Below are 16,654 nucleotides of genomic sequence, written 5' to 3' on the forward strand. Positions count from 1 at the left end.
CTCTCAGTGGGTGAACATTTTGGTGATAGAATTATGATCACTATCTCCTTTACATTAGCACTGGAGAGGGATAGGAACAGACAGACTAGAAAGGTGTTTACTTGGAGTAAAGGGAATTATGAGGCTCTCAAGCAGGAAACTGGAAGATTAAATTGGGAACATATGTTCTCTGCGAAAAGTACAGAAGAAATGTGGCAAATATTCAGGGGGTATTTGTGTGGAGTTCTGCATAGACATGTTCCGATGAGACAGGGGAGTCATGATAGGATACAGAAACTGGTAATACAAAGGCTATAATAAATCTAGTCAAAAGGAAAAGCATACAAAAGGTACAGAGAGCTAGGTAATGTTAGAGATCTGGAGGAGTACAAGGCTAAAAGGAAGGAACTTAAGAAAGACATTAGGAGAGCCAGAAGGGGACATGAGAAGGCCTTGGCGGGCAGGATTAAGGAAAGCCCCAAGGCGTTCTACAAGTATGTGAAGGGTAAGAGGATGAGATGTGAAAGGATAGGGCCTATCAAGTGCAGCAGTGGGAAAGTGTGTATGGATCCGGAAGAAATAGCGGAGGTACTTAATGAATACTTTACGTCAGTATTCACCACGGTAAAAAGATCTGGGGGATTGTAGTGGGGACTTTCAGTGGCCTGAAAAGCTTGAGCATGTAGATATTAGAAAAGAGGTGGTGCTGAAACTTTTGGAAAGCATCAAGTTAGACAAGTCGCCGGGACCAGAATGAGATGTACCCCAGGTTGCTGTGGGAGGCGAGGGAGAAGATTTCGGAGCCTCTGACAATGATCTTTGCGTCATCCGTGGAGATGGGAGAGGTTCCGGAAGATTGGAGGGTTGCGGATGTTGTTCCCTTATTCAAGAAGGGGAGTAGGGATAGCCCAGGAAATTATAGACTGGTGAGTCTTACCTCAGTGGTTGGTAAGCTGATGGAGAAGATCCTGAGAGGCAGGATTTATGAACATTTGGAGAGGTATAATATGATTAGGAATAGTCAGCACGGCTTTGTCAAGGGCAGCTCCTGTCTTACGAGCCTGATTGAATTTTTTTTTGAGGATGTGACTAAGCACATCGATGAAGGGAGAGCAGTAGATGTAGTATATATGGATTTCAGCAAGGCGTTTGATAAGGTACCCCATGCAAGGCTTGTGGAGGTGGTGAGGAGACATGGGATCCAAGGGGACATTGCAGTGTGGATCCAGAACTGGCTGGCCCACAGAAGGCAAAGAGTGGTTGTTGAAGGGTCGTATTCTGAGTAGAGGTCGGTGACCAGTGGTGTACCTCAGGGATCTGTACTGGGACCCTTACTCTTTGATTTTTATAAACGACCTGGATGAGGAAGGGGAGGGGTGGGTTAGTAAGTTTGCGGATGATACGAAGGTTGGGGGTGTTGTGGATAGTTTGGAGGGCTGTCAGGGGTTACAGGGGGACATAGATAGGATGCAGAGTTGGGCTGAGAAGTGGCAGATGCAGTTCAACCCAGATAAGTGTGAAGTGGTTCATTTTGGTAGGTCAAATATGTTGGCGGAATATAGCATCAATGGTAGGGCTCTTGGCAGTGTGGAGGATCAGAGGGATCTTGGGGTCCGAGTCCATAGGACACTCAAAGTGGCTGCGCAGGTTGACTCTGTGGTCAAGAAGGCATATGGTGAATTGTCCTTCAATCAGGGAATTGAATTTAGGAGCCGTGAGGTATTGTTGCAGCTATATAGGTCCCTGGTCAGACCCCACTATTGTGCTCAGTTCTGGTCCCCTCACTACAGGAAAGATGTGGAAGCCATAGAGGGTGCAGAGGAGATTTACAAGGATGCTGCCTGGAATGTGGAGCATGCCTTATGAAAGCAGGTTGAGGGAACTCAGCCTTTTCTCCTTGGAGAGACAGAGGATGAGAGGGGACCTGATAGAGGTATACAAGATGAGAGGTATTGTTAGGGTAGATAGAGGCTTTTCCCCCAGGGCTGAATTGGTGGCCACAAGAGGACATAGGTTTAAGGTGCTGGGGAGTAGATATAGAGATGTCAGGGGTAAGTTTTTTTTTACTTAGAGTGGTGAGTGCATGGAATGGGCTGCTGGAAACGGTGGAGGCGGATACGATAGGGTCTTTCAAGAGACTGTTAGATAAGTACATGGAGCTGAGTAAAATAGTGGGCTATGGGTAAGCCTAGTAATTTCTAGAGTAGGGACATGTTCGGCACAGCTTTGTGGGCTGAAGGGCCTGAATTGTGCTGCAGTTTTTCTATGTTCTATATTCTCTTCTATTATGAAATCCCTCTTAATTTATGCCAACTTTTAAAGACACTGATTTATTCAAGGGTATTGGTCACATTCCCAACAGCTGGTCAACAGACAAATATCCATTCTTGTCTGACTCTAGTCTATGAGTGGGTTGAACTTATTAATCTGCAGCTGATATAGTTCCTAACACATGTGCACCTGCACATACCTCCAACAGGGGTTATCAATCGAGAACAGGAACTTTGATGACCTTTCCTGCCCTCTGCTGAAGAAGCACTTAGACAGCTATCCTCGGGCAATGGACAGAGTTCCCCAGGGAGAGGATGTATCCTATGACGCACTAAAGAGGGGACCTTAATTAGAAATTTACGCTCCATAGCTTAGAAATTGTTATGTGCCAGGAAAGCAGCATTAATGCAAAGGACTACTTGCAAACTACAAAATTCTATTGATCACAAGGCTCAAGGTTATGAGTCACATAGGGGAAAGGCCTGGGAGGAGTGGAATGGAGAACATAGCTTCAGCTGGGGATCATGAGGGTCAGGTCTTGGTGGAGGAGTTGGCAATCAGCTGCTGAGGTGGTGGCAGTCACATTTGTTGGTGTGGTCAATGGTAGAGGTGCCAGTTGGATTGCGTTGCGATGCGGGAGGGCCCCAAGAGAGACTCTTGTGAACTTAAGTAGCCCACTTTTAGATGATACCAGAGTCTCACTCATTGGGCCTTGCATTCATTGTGGAGGCTGCTGTGTCATGAATTGCCTGAGCCCTTCATATGCCACACATACATGGAAGGATTCTGTCGAAGCAGTATCCAAAGAGTCTATTGGGTTCCACTGCAGATGTCCAAGAAACCCACACAGACATGCAGAGAACCAGAAGCAACCCAGTGCCCTTTACAAGAAGTGCAGTAAGTACTAAATTTTCAGCAAACTGCTTATCAATGAAAGTCTGCCACGTTACACACACTAATATTGCATTATGCAACAGAATTTACATCTGTAATTTTACACCATGAACTAGTAATTTAAATATACTCCTTTAAAATTAATTAACAAATTATACTTAAGTTGCTATATCAAAGAAAGATTCTGGGGTATAGAAGTTTCCGATGTGACAGAGGGGAATGCAAAAGAGGGGGAGTTGCACTACTGATAAGAGAGAACATAAATATACACCACAAGTCCAAGGTGGGATTTGAAAACACATGAGAATTTTAAAAACTGGAGATTCCCAGATGGGAGTCACCCTCTTTAAGCAAATATGTTCTTGCCAAATTGCTATAAAATCCTAATGGTTAAAATGCAACTGCTTACAATTCATGAAAGTCTGCAGCTATCATCTTAATTAGTCTTGCAACTCCAAGCAGGTCTAGGTAATTTGCAGCACCTCCTGTACTGTGATTCCAAACCAACCACAATCGTTATGCTAGAAAAGTTCCTTCCATCTACCTTAATGATAGCTTTAGTATTAGAATGCATGCCGTATACTATTTCCTCTGCCACAATTGTTAAACGTGTGACTGAATCACACAGTTCTAGGTATCCGAAATTTAATCCTTGGATTGTGCCAAAGAGCTGGTTTGCATAAATCAATACCCTTGGGCTAGGGAAGATGGTGTTTCTGATCATTGGCTTGGTAGAGTTAACCTGACAATGTAGAGTGAGAACAGGGTGGTAATTACTACAACACACAAAAGGAAGCCAATCAACCAGAGTCCTTGCCAGCTCTCAGGATACAATCTCAGATTTTTGCCCACCCCTCCTCATTTTCCCTGCAGTCCTACAACATACATTCACAGTTACATGCCCATCAAATCCCTTTTGATTCTTTTGCCACTTGCCTTCACTGGGGGCAATTTATATTAACTAGTTAACCTACTAATGCATCTTTGGGATGAGGGGGGAAACTGGAGAGCTTGGAGGAAGCTGGAGTGGTCATAGAGAGAACATTCAGACTTCACATAGACAGCACCTGAAGTCAGGATTGAACCCAGGTCCCTGAAACTATGTAGTGCAGCAGCCAGTGCTGCTGCCTCTGTGCTGCCCATCCTATGTGGTCTCAGTTTCTAAACTGTATTGACAGCATATGATGAACTGTACTTATTATCTATGTAGTCTAAGCCACGGCACTCATGACTAGACCTAGATGGGAACCGACCAGCAAGACAAGGTACAGGATCAAAGCTTCAGTGGAATTATTGTCAGTGTCAGGCAGAAGATGACAGAAGAAAGTGGAAAATTAAAAATACAAATTGTGTTGGAGAAATCCCCAAAAGATATAGAACAATACAGGCCCTTCGGCCCACCATGTTGTGCCAACCTTTAAACCACACCTAAGACTACCTAACCCCTTCCTCCCACATATCTCCCTATTTTAAATTCCTCCATATGCTTATCTAACAATCTCTTGAACTTGGTGAATAATATTTAACATGCAATAGTACAGCTTGGAAACTGGGAGCAAAATCTTACCATTGTCATTGAGGTAGTCTGGTTCTGGTTCTATATTTTTCGGAATCTTTGGGCTCCATTTCTCTTTGTTAACTGTGAAGAAAGGTGTGAAACATAAGCATTGCAGGAGCCACATCTTTCATCGAGAAGAATAGACAAGAATTTATGAGGGAACATGAAAATAAAAGGTGTAGAAGGTTGCCTGGACTCGGTCAGACTGAGAAAAGGCAGATACGAGAACCACTTCAAATGGCAGATTTCCTTCGCACAGTATTTGTTGCTCAGTCTTCTCCACTCTGGAATAACTCAAGTTTAGAATCTTTGTTCATCATCTTAGTTTCTGTACAATTAAAATTACATGTTGTTTCTCTTCTACCTTCTCAAAAGGTAATAACAACCCTGGTCCCATTAACAAAATACACTTACAAAGCCATTATGCTAACCTGGTTGGGTTGATGTCTTGGTTGGTGATAGTTTCAGTGTATGGAGCTTCTGATGAATCAGTTCTCCACTTTCAGCATCTTCCTGCACATAACCTAAGTGTTGGAGTGACAGACATAGACAAAAAAAAGGCTTTAAGTTGTTGTTGAATGGGAGCACAGTGATGTTAACTAGCTGGTCCCCAACTCAGATGTCCCTTTTACAGTAGGAAGTTTGGAAAGATCAGGGAGGTAGGTAATTTTAATCTAACCCTCCTAATGGAACACTTATAGGATTACATTAGCTGCCCATTTACATGCAGTCAATTGAAAGCAAAATCATGCTGCTTGTAAAATTAATGGTTAATTTGATCACTTTTTTGTCAGGCAGGCAGTGTTAGAATTACCTCTTTCTCAATATTAAAGATAAATACCAAAGGGCATAAAATACAGTAAAAATATACACAAAGTTTATGCAGAATACATCTGCAAACTGAATTCTAACCATTGGATTAGTGACATGGGTCAAACTGGTGATGAACAAATTTAGCAGAGAACCTACATTTGTACAGGAACTCATACTTATAGTAGTGTAGTGGTTAGTGTAACGCTATTTCAGCACCAGAGACCTGGGTTCAATTCTGGCTGCTGTCTGTAAGGAGTTTGTACATTCTCCCTGTGTCTGCATGGGATTCCTCTGGGTGCTCCGGTTTCCTCCCATATTCCAAAGTAGTATGGGTTAGGAAGTTGTGGGCATGCTATGTTGGCACCGGAAGGGTGGCAACACTTGTGGGCTGCCCCAAGAACACACTATGCAAAAGAGGCATTTCATTGTGTGTGTCGATGTACATGTGACTAATAAAAGATATTTTATCTTGCTTTCCAATACATTTCATATCCACAAACTCTTTTTGAACTGCAGTCATTGATTTACAGGCAAATATAACAGCAGATCTACACACACACCATGTCAGAGGAACAGTAACTAAAGTGTTGAATTAATATATTTGTTGAGGGAGGATAGTTAACAGGAGAACGCCCTTCTCTTCAAAAAAAAAACACCCACCCAAATAGTCTGGCTCAGATTATCAGGCTCATATTCCAAATGCCATGGTTTGTAACAGTACTATAAACACCAAAATGTTACCCAACTGATATTCCCTCAGTCCTGCATTGTATTGCCAGTCCAAGTCAATGGATGTGGGAAAGCACACAGTTTCATACTCTTATGCTGATTAGGCTAAAAAAAAACTCCACCCATTATTGCTCTGTGTGTTTACATGTTGTGAAATAAGGATGATTCATTTCACCGGGTGTTTATATAGGGATAGTAGATTCTGTTGATAACACCAAGGTCCTATTATTAAAGACTGGTTAATGCAGGCATGCCCTCAATTATAAATTCTTCATACTACTTAAAGGAACACCTGGAAATCAGATATCCCAAGAAGTATCTATAACAAAACCTAAAACTTGTGGCAATATTTTCTAGATGTATGAACAAGCAGCAAGAGTATGCCACTCAGACCCTCGAACCCAGTCCACCATTTAATAAGATCATGGCTGATCCAAACTTCATCTCCACACGACCACCTATCCCCAAAAGCCTTTCACACCCCCTTGCTTATCAAGAATTCATCCACTTCTACCTTAAAGATATTCATAGACTCTGCCTCCATGCCCTTAAAGGAAGAGACTTCCAAAGACTCATGGCCCTCTGACAGAGAAAAAAATTGTCTGATCTCCACCTTAAATGGGCAACCCTTTTTTTTGAAAACAGGTAGGGAAAGGGTGACCCCTAGTTCTAGATTCTTGCAAGATTTCTTCCCCACATCCACCTTGTTGAGACCACTTAAGATCTTATAATGAGAATAGTTCATGCAGAAAAAAAATTCCTAGACTTCCCTTCCATGAACTTTGAACCCCACCTGATTAAATATATTGTTGTAAACATAACTAATCAAGAATGAAGGACAAACATACTCAGATTGATTTCGTAATCAGCTGGTATTTCTAAAGGCTTCAACACTCCCTGGGTGTGTTGAATAAAAAAGTTGATGACTTCCTGTCTACTGCTGCACGGGATCTGTAAAATACAAGAATATGATTTGCATGATTGTACTGTAAATTGCAACTGTACCATTGGCATAAAAAGGGTTTTGCTTTGTTAAGATGTTACATTTACATTGTAAATGTCATCAGAAAGGTCACAAGCAGATTTTGGATGAAGACAGCGTAACCCCATTGAGTATCATTTTATTTTGCCCCCAAGTTGGGTGGCATCTTAATACCAGAGGCTCCTTGTCCAGCAAAGCTACAATTCTAAAAGTCTCACCCATGTATTCAAATCCCTCCATGTCTCTATAATTTAACCTAGCCCCATAAAAGTTTCCAAGATGCCTATTTTATTTCATTTCTCGGCTCTTGATCATTCTCAAATGTAATCAATCTACCTTTGAAGCCTGTGCCTTCAGTGAGCCAAACCACAAGCTCTGGAATTCTTTAAGCCTCACTAACTCACTGTCCTCTTTAAAACCTACCCCTGTGAATAGGATTTTGGTCATCTGCCCAAATGTATCCTCGTGTGGCTCAGTACCAAAGTTTGTGTGATAACACCCTTCTAAAGCAATGTAATTGATTGCACATTTGTGCACAAGTTGGTGTACACAATTTTAGAACTAAAGCAATGACCAAATCACTTCATTCCAACACTGAACATTGTATGCATGCATTACAAAGTACAGGTGCTATAGGAACTGAAATCAGAAGGTGTTACTTGTGATTAAAGGCTAGAGTGGTGGAGATGCGAGGAGGTATTTTTATTTGGCCCTTTTGAGAAGGCTGTGAATAGCATACAGACAGACAATGGTGTGCAAAGAAGCACATAATTAAGTTGGATTCAAGGATCAATACTGGGTCAGAATTGGTTAAAGATAATGCAATGATTATTAAAACAAAAAAGTTAATTTAGCCAAGGTGTCTGCTTTATGGATGGTGATTCTTCCTGGGGATAGTTCCACAAATTCTTTTCCAGCATCTCAATGCTTCTTCTTAGAGTGAGATCCCATGTGCCATATTGGAAGGTTGTTTAGCAAAAGACTGCGTAATCCCCAATTCAGATTTATCTGACTTGACAATCACTTTTCAAACTGCTCACTGCACATCAATTTTGGCATTGAAGTGCTGAGTGATATTTTCTCTCCTGATACCACAAGTATTTCAAGACCAATTGTGATGTTGTGATGGATGTTTGCAGATGACACAAAGGTTGGTGGTGTTGGGGATAGTGTAGAGAATTGTCAAAGATTGCAGAGGGACATTGACAGGATGCAAAGCTGGGCTGAGAAGTGGCAGATGGAGTTTAATCCAGAGAAGTGTGAGGTGGTACACTTTGGAAGGACAAACTCCAAGGCAGAGTACAAAGTTAATGGCAGGATTCTGGGTAGTGTGGAGGAGCAGAGGGATCTGGGGGTCCACATCCACAGATCACTGTAAGTTGCCTCACAGGTGGTTAGGGTAGTTAAGAAAGCTTATGGGACGTTAGCTTTCATAAGTCAAGGGATTGAGTTTAAGAGCTGCAAGGTAATGATGCAGCTCTATAAAACTCTGGTTAGACCACACTTAGAGTACTGTGTCCCATTCTGGAAGGATGTGGAAGTGTTGGAAAGGGTGCAGAGGAGATTTACCAGGATGCTGCCTGGTTTAGAGAGTATGCATTACGAGGGGAGACTAAGGGAGCTAGGGCTTTACTCTTTGGAGAGGAGGAAGATGAGAGGAGACATGATAGAGGTGTACAAAATATTAAGAGGAATAGATAGAGTGGACAGCCAGTGCCTCTTTCCCAGGGCACCAATGCTCAATACAAGAGGGCATGGCTTTAAAAGTAATGGGTGCGAAGTTCAAGGGAGATATCAGAGGAAGGTTTTTTTACCCAGAGAGTGGTTGGGGCATGGAATGCGGTTGCCTGGGCCGGTGGTGGAGGCAGGTACATTGGTCAAATTCAAGAGGTCACTAGATAAGCATTTGGAGGAATTTAAGATAGAGGGATATGTGGGAGGAAGGGGTTTGACAGTCTTAGGCAAGGTTTAAAGGTCAGCACAACATTTTGGGCCAAAGGGTCTATATTGTGCTGTACTGCTCTATGTTCTATGTTCACTTTCCAGGCCCTAAGGGGGTTATTGCTAACCTCAGCATTTTAGCATAGCAGCATGACCTGTCCAAAGGTCAAGAAGTTGTTGTTCACCAAGCTAAGTTCCCTTTTGCAAAAACAGCAGGAATGGTCCAAGGCCTGAGATGTTTGTTGTTTGCCAGGTTAAACTTCTAACCAATATTCCCTGCTCAGCCTCTTAACATAAACAAGAAAACAAAGGGGTGCACGTTGGCCCATGACCTAAGGTGAAACTATGAGGTCCGTGTCAACCTAATTAAACATTCCATTCACCTGGCCTGAAAATGTGGTTGAAAAACATCACATACCAATGATGTAAAAAAAATATTAGAAGGCAGTCAGGGATGACAAAATGAAATGACAGAGAGAAGGGGTGGCAGAAAGAAGACCTAGAATTTATTCCTCAGCCTTTGGTTTTTGCAACGAATGATATGTTTGTCTGTAACTTGTCAGTATGACTTTTTAGCTTGTAAGAATTTTACTTGTGTTTGGAAATCCTTTGTAAGTTACAAATCTTTGTTAGGAATTACTTATTGTTGTTAAACATGTTTCACTTCAAATAAAATGATTTGTGTTTAAACTGCTTCATTAGCTGAAAGTATCTCCTCCTTGGTTGGTTGGGGGGGGGGGGGGGGGGGGGTGGATGTTGTAGTGTAGTGTGGTGTGGTATGGTGTGGGAGACCCACTGCTTGAGATAGTGATTATTTGACAGCTAGACCTTTCCGTAGAGACCAAAGTAGTGAAGTAAATTAGCCCCTGAAGTATAGGTTGATGTAGTATAATCTCGCTATAGTGAGGGTACTCATAGATACTTATACCAGATAGGGCTTAACGTCTTGACTCAAGTTTAGAGCTCTCAGATGGTACACTCAGTAGCATCACAATATTGCTACTGCTGCCCTAACTTCAATCTGTAAACCCAGACATTCTTCTACTCTGATTCAGAACTACATTGGAAAGTCCATCACCAACTGAATGATTGTCAGGAGACAATTAGTCGGAAGCTTACTTACACCATCATCAACTTCAATGATGTAGCCATTGTCCGTACTACTTATCCGGTAGTGCTTTATGATCGAGTTGCTGAAACATAACACATTTGTTATAATAATATTTCTAACATTCTTTGACCATTTTCCCATGCCCTCATCACATCACTTGCAATTCTAAATTCATATTTACTCAACTCCCTCAGGTTTCCTTTCCCACTGCAATTATCATAAAGTCATACAGCAGGGAAACAGGCCCTTCGGCCTTACTCATGCATGCCCACCGTGTTGCCTAGCGAACTCGTCCCATCTGCCCAAATTTGGCCCATAGCCCTCTAAACCTCTTCTGTTCATGTACTTATCTAGAGGGCTTTTAAATATTGCTAAAGTGCCCACTTCACCCACTATTTCTGGCAGCTCATTCCAAATACGCACCACCCTTTGCGTGAAGAAGCTGCCCCTGATGTCCCTTTTAAATCTCTCGCTTCTGATCTTAAACCTATGCCCCGTTGTTTTTAAAATCAAGCCAGAAAGCCCAGATTTGACATTAGGTAATCATTTGTTTTCAACTATGATGAGTGCACTAGCACAATTACAGTATTCCTGGAATTAGTGTTCACAATTTAAATTAGTTATGGTGGGTTTCCTGTCAGAAAGACAAGGAAAGGGTTCAGTACATTCTTTAGGTGCATTAAGCATTTGTTCGGATTAGGGTTAAACTTGCAACATTTTACAGATTGGTGCACTGCTCCACAAGTTTCAGTTCTTCTACGGTTCTACAAGAAAATAATTTGAGGGCTTTTCTATTTCCATGACATTATGACATCTATCTAATCCTGTGGAGTTTAAAATACTGCTACTGTAATAAATTGCAAGTTTAACCCTAATTTGAACAGACGTTTTACGTAGCTGCAGATTGCAGCTTAACTCTTTCCCTGCCGACTGATAACAGAGGTGGGGCCTAACATGAACCCAGTCATATCTGGTTAGTTTATGAAGTTTGCCTACGATCTCCACTCTGGAAGCACCCTTTTCAAATATTCATAACCTTGGTGTTAATTCCAGGAATACTGTAATTCTAAAAATAAATAATGGTGAAGTTGGAGAATTTTCTTGCTGGAGCTAACCTACTTGACAAATGGGGACTGATTTAACCCATGTCACCTCACTCCAGAGCTATGCAAATGACACTTGCATTTCATGCTTTCAAAGACTAAACTCCATGTCACTGTCAACTTCTTCACTGAAGCAAATGGGTCTTACATTCCATATCTGCAAGACAAAGGTCACCTTGCCCCAGTTGCACAACACCACCTTCCACAATAAAGGTTCACAGCAAGACCATGGAAACATGTGGGGCACTTCACCTTCTGGTAAAAGGCAAATGCTGGTGGTGAAATTCACCTTTGCCTTCAGGTGCATCAGCACAAGCCTTTGGCTGTTTGGAAAAAGGTGTTTGAAGATCAAGACCTCAAATCCAGCACAAAAACTCAGTTTACATGCTTCGAGACCTGGACCAACTTCAGCAGACACCTCAGGATACCACTCCCTGAAAAATCTTTCAAATCCACTGTGGCAGTACAGGTGAACCAACGTCACTGTCACCTCCTGGGCTCACATGCCCAGCGATGAGGACCCAAGTACACTCACTCAGCTCTGTTAGGCAAGCCGCATCATTTGCATGTCTGATACCAGACTCATGAAACTGGCACATTATCCTGAAGGTCTGTCATGGAAAGAGATTACCAATTGGACAGAAAAAGATTCAAGGATGTTCCCACAGTCTCCTTGAAAAAAAATGCAACATCCCCACTGACTCCCTAGTTCATGACCAATGTGGAAAGATAGCTTTTGAGCCGATACTGAGAATCTCAGGCATCAGAAGTCTGACATAAACACACCCACCCATCCCATCAGGCAGTTCCTATTCCCATGTATGGTAAACTCCAAGGGTCCCACACTGGCCTCAGTCACCTCAGGACCCACACAATCAAACTGGAAGCAAGCCATCCAAGGGACTGCCCAGAAAGCAAGAACATAATGGGAATAAGGCAACTGGAAACTTAGTTGTCACACATGTTAATTGATTTTGGTTTGATGAAGACTATTGAAAGGTTCCCTTATCCGATGAGATGGACTATGACCTCACAATCTACCTTGTTGTGACTTTGCACCTTATTGCACTGCACTTTCTCTGTAGCTGTGACACTTTGTACTGTTATTGTTTTTACCTGTACTACATCAGTGCACTCTGTACTAACCCAATGTAACTGCACTGTGTAATGAATTGACCTGTATGATCGGTATGCAAGACAAGTTTTTCCACTGTACCTCAGTACAAGTGACAATAATAAACCTATACCAATTTCTGGAGTATTATTATGTACAAAATGGCAGTTGCTTTCCCCACGCAAGCTAGAACATGTTTAACTGGTTGTTAACGTCAGCTATTTGCAATTTGCTTTGGGTATTCTGAGGATGCAATGAAGCTCTAGTCATAAATAAAGTTATTTCTTCCTTACTTTTTGAAGACTTGTCGTGTTGTAATTGATAAGTTCTTGTTATTGCTGCTAGGTCTCATTAACATGTTCCCATGTTCTACATTTTTCTCCAACAGGGCCTCAGCCTCAAGTCGTGTGACTTCATAGAAGCAGCTAGAAGAAGGAGATAAAACAGTTAAAGAGGACTATTTTTCAACTAAATTGGAATCCATTGACATGTTTGAGGTACATGATAAATGTTTAATGCCTTCATAACCAAATTTCTTTGTCAACGTAGAAGAGTTGACCTTTTCATAATAAGTAACCCAATAATGTAGTAGCGTAGAGATTTTCATACAAATACTCCGAGAGGCATAGTGGAATCTTGGGCTCCAAGTTCAGATAACTGGATTTTCCCGACCACCCAATTAGTCCAAACTAACACCCCCATCTCTGCATTACACAGAGATAGAACTCCCCAGGGTCAGTTATTAGTTTTTACTGATCAAACTACTAAAGTAGCAGTTGGGCACCACAGTCGGGCTGACAAGGACAAAATGTTGCCAGTTCACGTCACTTTCCTGTGCAGTATTGAAAATTAGTTCTAAGGATAATATTGGATTGGAATTCAATGTTCATCTTACAACAGAATAGGCAAGTATTTGAAAACTGGGGAGTTGAGTGATAAATCAAAGAGCAAATCAGGATAAATGAAACCATAGGGCAGAAAGAAGTCAACACTGCAGAAGGCATAAAGAAAGGGAAGGTGGACATGCAACACTGAGGAAATTTATCCCTCCAAAACCAACCAACCCCACTTTCTCCCAACACCTAGAAAGACACCTGGGAAGGTTGTTTTCTACATCATCGTAGTCATTTTTGGCAAACTCTGGAGTCGATGGCCGTGATCGAGGTGGCGGCAGTGCTGGTGGAGATGATGCTGGCTTTTGGCGTCGCTTTGTCTCCGCTTCACATACCTCCTGAAGTCTGTGAATCTGTCCAGGGAGGAAATCCAAGTTGGGAACCTCCAGCTACAAAATGAACAACACAATATTCAGAACAAAACATGCTCAGCTACAAACATTAAATGAATTGCATTTCCTTAATTATATCTTGCTGCAATTTAAACATTCAGATTTAAGGCAAAGGTTACCTTGCTCCTGTGGCATTGTTTACAGATTGACTGATGGTACTATTTCCCTTCCAATTGTCTCAAAAAGAGTAGTCATCAAGAATGCTTAAAAATCTATATAAATTGTTCCCACTTGCAAACTACTGAGCTCAAGTTAAGGTCAGTAAATTGTCCCTTTATTTAATAAAGATTGATTAGCATCTCTTCCATTACACCTTAAAAAGCAACAGCCATTCTCTCAGTTCAAGAACTATGAAAGGAAGCAAGAGAAAAGGTTCTCTTCTTCCAGATCACACTTTGCTTGCTCCAATGGCACGGTAGTGTAGCAGTTGGGCAGGCATGGTACTGTAGCAGTTCGTGTAACGCTATTACAACGTCAGAGACCCAGGTTCAATTCTGGCCACTGTCTGTAAGGAGTTTGTATGTTCTCCCCGTGTCTGCGTGGGTTTCCTCCAGGTGCTCCAGTTTCCTCCCACATTCCAAAGACATATGCGTTAGGAAGCTGTGGGCATGCTATGTTGGTGCCAGAAGTGTGGCGACACTTGCAGGCTACCCCCAGAACACTCCATGCAAAAGATGCATTTCACTGTGTTTTGATGTACATGTGATTAATAAAGATATCTTATCTCTTAATGTTCAATCAATGCATTAGGCCAAGTGTTCACTTAAGCAGGGAAAAAGATTATCTTTTTTAAAAAAAAAGGATTTCAGAATACAACCCATGACCTACAAAATTTTCACTGGGTAATCATGCACCTGACTACATAGAGCAAAGCTCTTTCCTACCATTCATCTAAGGTAACGAAAGCAGAAAGTGAAGCAGCAATGGAATCAACCTACCTTTGCAACGGTGTGAATAAAGCCTTTCCATTGTTCCCGGGCTTCTAAACTATCTGCCTGTGGATAAAGAAACACAAACTTAAATAACTCTTACACGACTGCTGTTTTCTTTTGGGAATTATGATTTTTCATATTTCCCTTCCATCCAGAAAAAGGTCACAGAGAGTATCACAGTACTTATAGCAGTTAAACCTTGCCTCAATAAGCAGAACAGTTGTAGATTTCAGCAAATCTAGGAGCTCCAGAGCAGTTTTCCTTCTTTCATTTCCCTCATTTTCGCTTCAGCAAAACAGAAATAATATGGTGGCACAGCAGGTAGTGTTGCTACCTCAAAGCTCCAGCAACCCAGGTCCAAGCCCCACTTCTGATGCTTTGTGAGATTTGCAGGTTTTCCTCGTGACTACATGGATTTTCCCCAGAACATCCACTTACCCATCACTTTAATTCTCTATCCCACTCTGACCTCTGTCTTTGCCTTCCTATACATTTCGAAAGAAGTCCAGCGCAATCTCAAGGAATATCATCTTCTGTATAGATGTGTTGCAGCCATTGGGACTCAATATTGAGTTCAACAATTTCAGATAACCAGCCTTTCCTGTTTGTATCAGAACTGGTCAGTTCTGATCCAAGGTCATCCACCTCCTCCAAACAGATCAACTGTGATTACCAGGCATTCAGCACCTTCCCTTAGGTGGCACCATCAATATTTGTGTCACCTGGACAATCTCGTCTCCCTCTTTCCTTCTCGTTTAGAACTGGAAAAGTGAGAAAATGTGTGTTTTAAGCCATTTAACCTGGAAGGATTATTTGGGTGGCTGGATGATAAAAGAAAGGACAGTTGTTGCACATCCAGTGGTTGCAGGCGAAAGTGCCAGGAGATGGGGAGCAGTTGATAGAGATGGAAGTGTGAACTAGGGAGTCCTGGCTCCTTTGGAATGGGACCTTTATTCTCCTCATTTCCTCTCCTCCTTTAGAATTTAAAAATATGCTATGTTTTCTTCCCCTCTTCTCCAACTTGAGAGATCATTGACCTGAAACTTTATTTCCCCTCCTTCCACAAATGCTGCCTGATTTGCTTTGTATTGCCACCATTTTATGTCAAGCTGCATGACTACCTTAAAATAATTATGTAATTAAGATGTAAACCAATAGTGCCAAAAGCATGAAACTCAATGCATGGACATATTGTTACCTCTAACTTCGTATGTCCAGATTTCAGCTTCAGTATAAAGGTATTTTGCTGGTTATTATTACGGCTGTCATCGTTTTCCACAGACACAAAGTTGTCAAGACTGATTTTCTCAATGTACTGAAAAATACAGAAAAATAAAAATGAGTATGCAAGGACAATGCAAAAGAAAAACTTTGCCATATTACAGGGAATAAAAGCACTAAGTAATACTGTTGTTTCCAGGAGAGCCCTGAGCCACTAAGTCCTGGTGCTCTTGGGCTCCACTAGGGGCAGATAGATTGGAAGACCAACACAAATTTGCGATGCTCATCACATTTAGGTGCGTAGAGGTGGCTCACAATTCAAACCTTCATATAAATGTCTTCATGAGATATTTACAGTTACAAGCTCATATACAGCTTTTCTCGTCTCGATAGGATTTACAACAGCATGAATCTCATGGTGATATCCATCGGACAGTGGCTTATGTTTTAGAGCAGGTTGAGACAAGGAAGAACTTGGTGGAAGTCACCAACTCCCCAAACTTTAAAACAAATTCATGTGAAGTGACAACTTTGGGACATGTCAGTGGAACAAGCCCGAAGGAAACATGACAAGAGAGAAAGGTAGAGACAGAACTGACAAGGTTTGGCTGAACTAAAGCCAGCTTTGAAATTTCAGGCTTAAAGCAGCAAATGGAAGCCAGGATTTACCCAGTTCGCTTCACAGGTTCTCAGAACACATTGCACATATATTGGGATAGCA

At 41.8% G+C, this 16,654-nt stretch overlaps 2 protein-coding genes across 5 annotated transcripts in view; one reads left to right on the top strand and one right to left on the bottom strand.

Moving 5' to 3' along the window:
- The window catches only part of fsd1 (fibronectin type III and SPRY domain containing 1), a 97,781-nt gene that overhangs the window by 66,418 nt on the left and 14,709 nt on the right, over nt 1-16,654 (top strand). For 2 of the 3 annotated variants that reach the window (XR_007958120.1, XR_007958119.1), the window contains exon 14: nt 12,884-12,992. Coding sequence is in view for 1 of the 3 variants with exons in the window: in XM_052037765.1 (XP_051893725.1) it covers nt 12,884-12,937 (54 nt within the window). In the remaining 2 variants the exon portion in view is untranslated. Of the gene's footprint in view, nt 1-12,883; nt 13,476-16,654 lie in introns of those variants that run through there. The other variant, XM_052037765.1, reaches the window with a different exon arrangement.
- LOC127582475 (signal-transducing adaptor protein 1-like) overlaps nt 1-16,654 on the bottom strand; it is a 46,732-nt gene that overhangs the window by 12,140 nt on the left and 17,938 nt on the right. For both annotated transcript variants that reach the window (XM_052037768.1, XM_052037767.1), the window contains 8 exons: nt 15,911-16,027; nt 14,719-14,775; nt 13,590-13,777; nt 12,789-12,920; nt 10,291-10,360; nt 7,093-7,195; nt 5,134-5,226; nt 4,712-4,783 (listed from right to left, as the gene is read on the bottom strand). In XM_052037768.1, coding sequence (XP_051893728.1) covers nt 4,712-4,783; nt 5,134-5,226; nt 7,093-7,195; nt 10,291-10,360; nt 12,789-12,920; nt 13,590-13,777; nt 14,719-14,775; nt 15,911-16,027 — 832 coding nt within the window. The remainder of the gene's footprint in view (nt 1-4,711; nt 4,784-5,133; nt 5,227-7,092; nt 7,196-10,290; nt 10,361-12,788; nt 12,921-13,589; nt 13,778-14,718; nt 14,776-15,910; nt 16,028-16,654) is intronic.

This window comes from Pristis pectinata, chromosome 24 (genome assembly GCF_009764475.1).
Source record: "Pristis pectinata isolate sPriPec2 chromosome 24, sPriPec2.1.pri, whole genome shotgun sequence".
NCBI classification, from domain to species: domain Eukaryota; kingdom Metazoa; phylum Chordata; class Chondrichthyes; order Rhinopristiformes; family Pristidae; genus Pristis; species Pristis pectinata.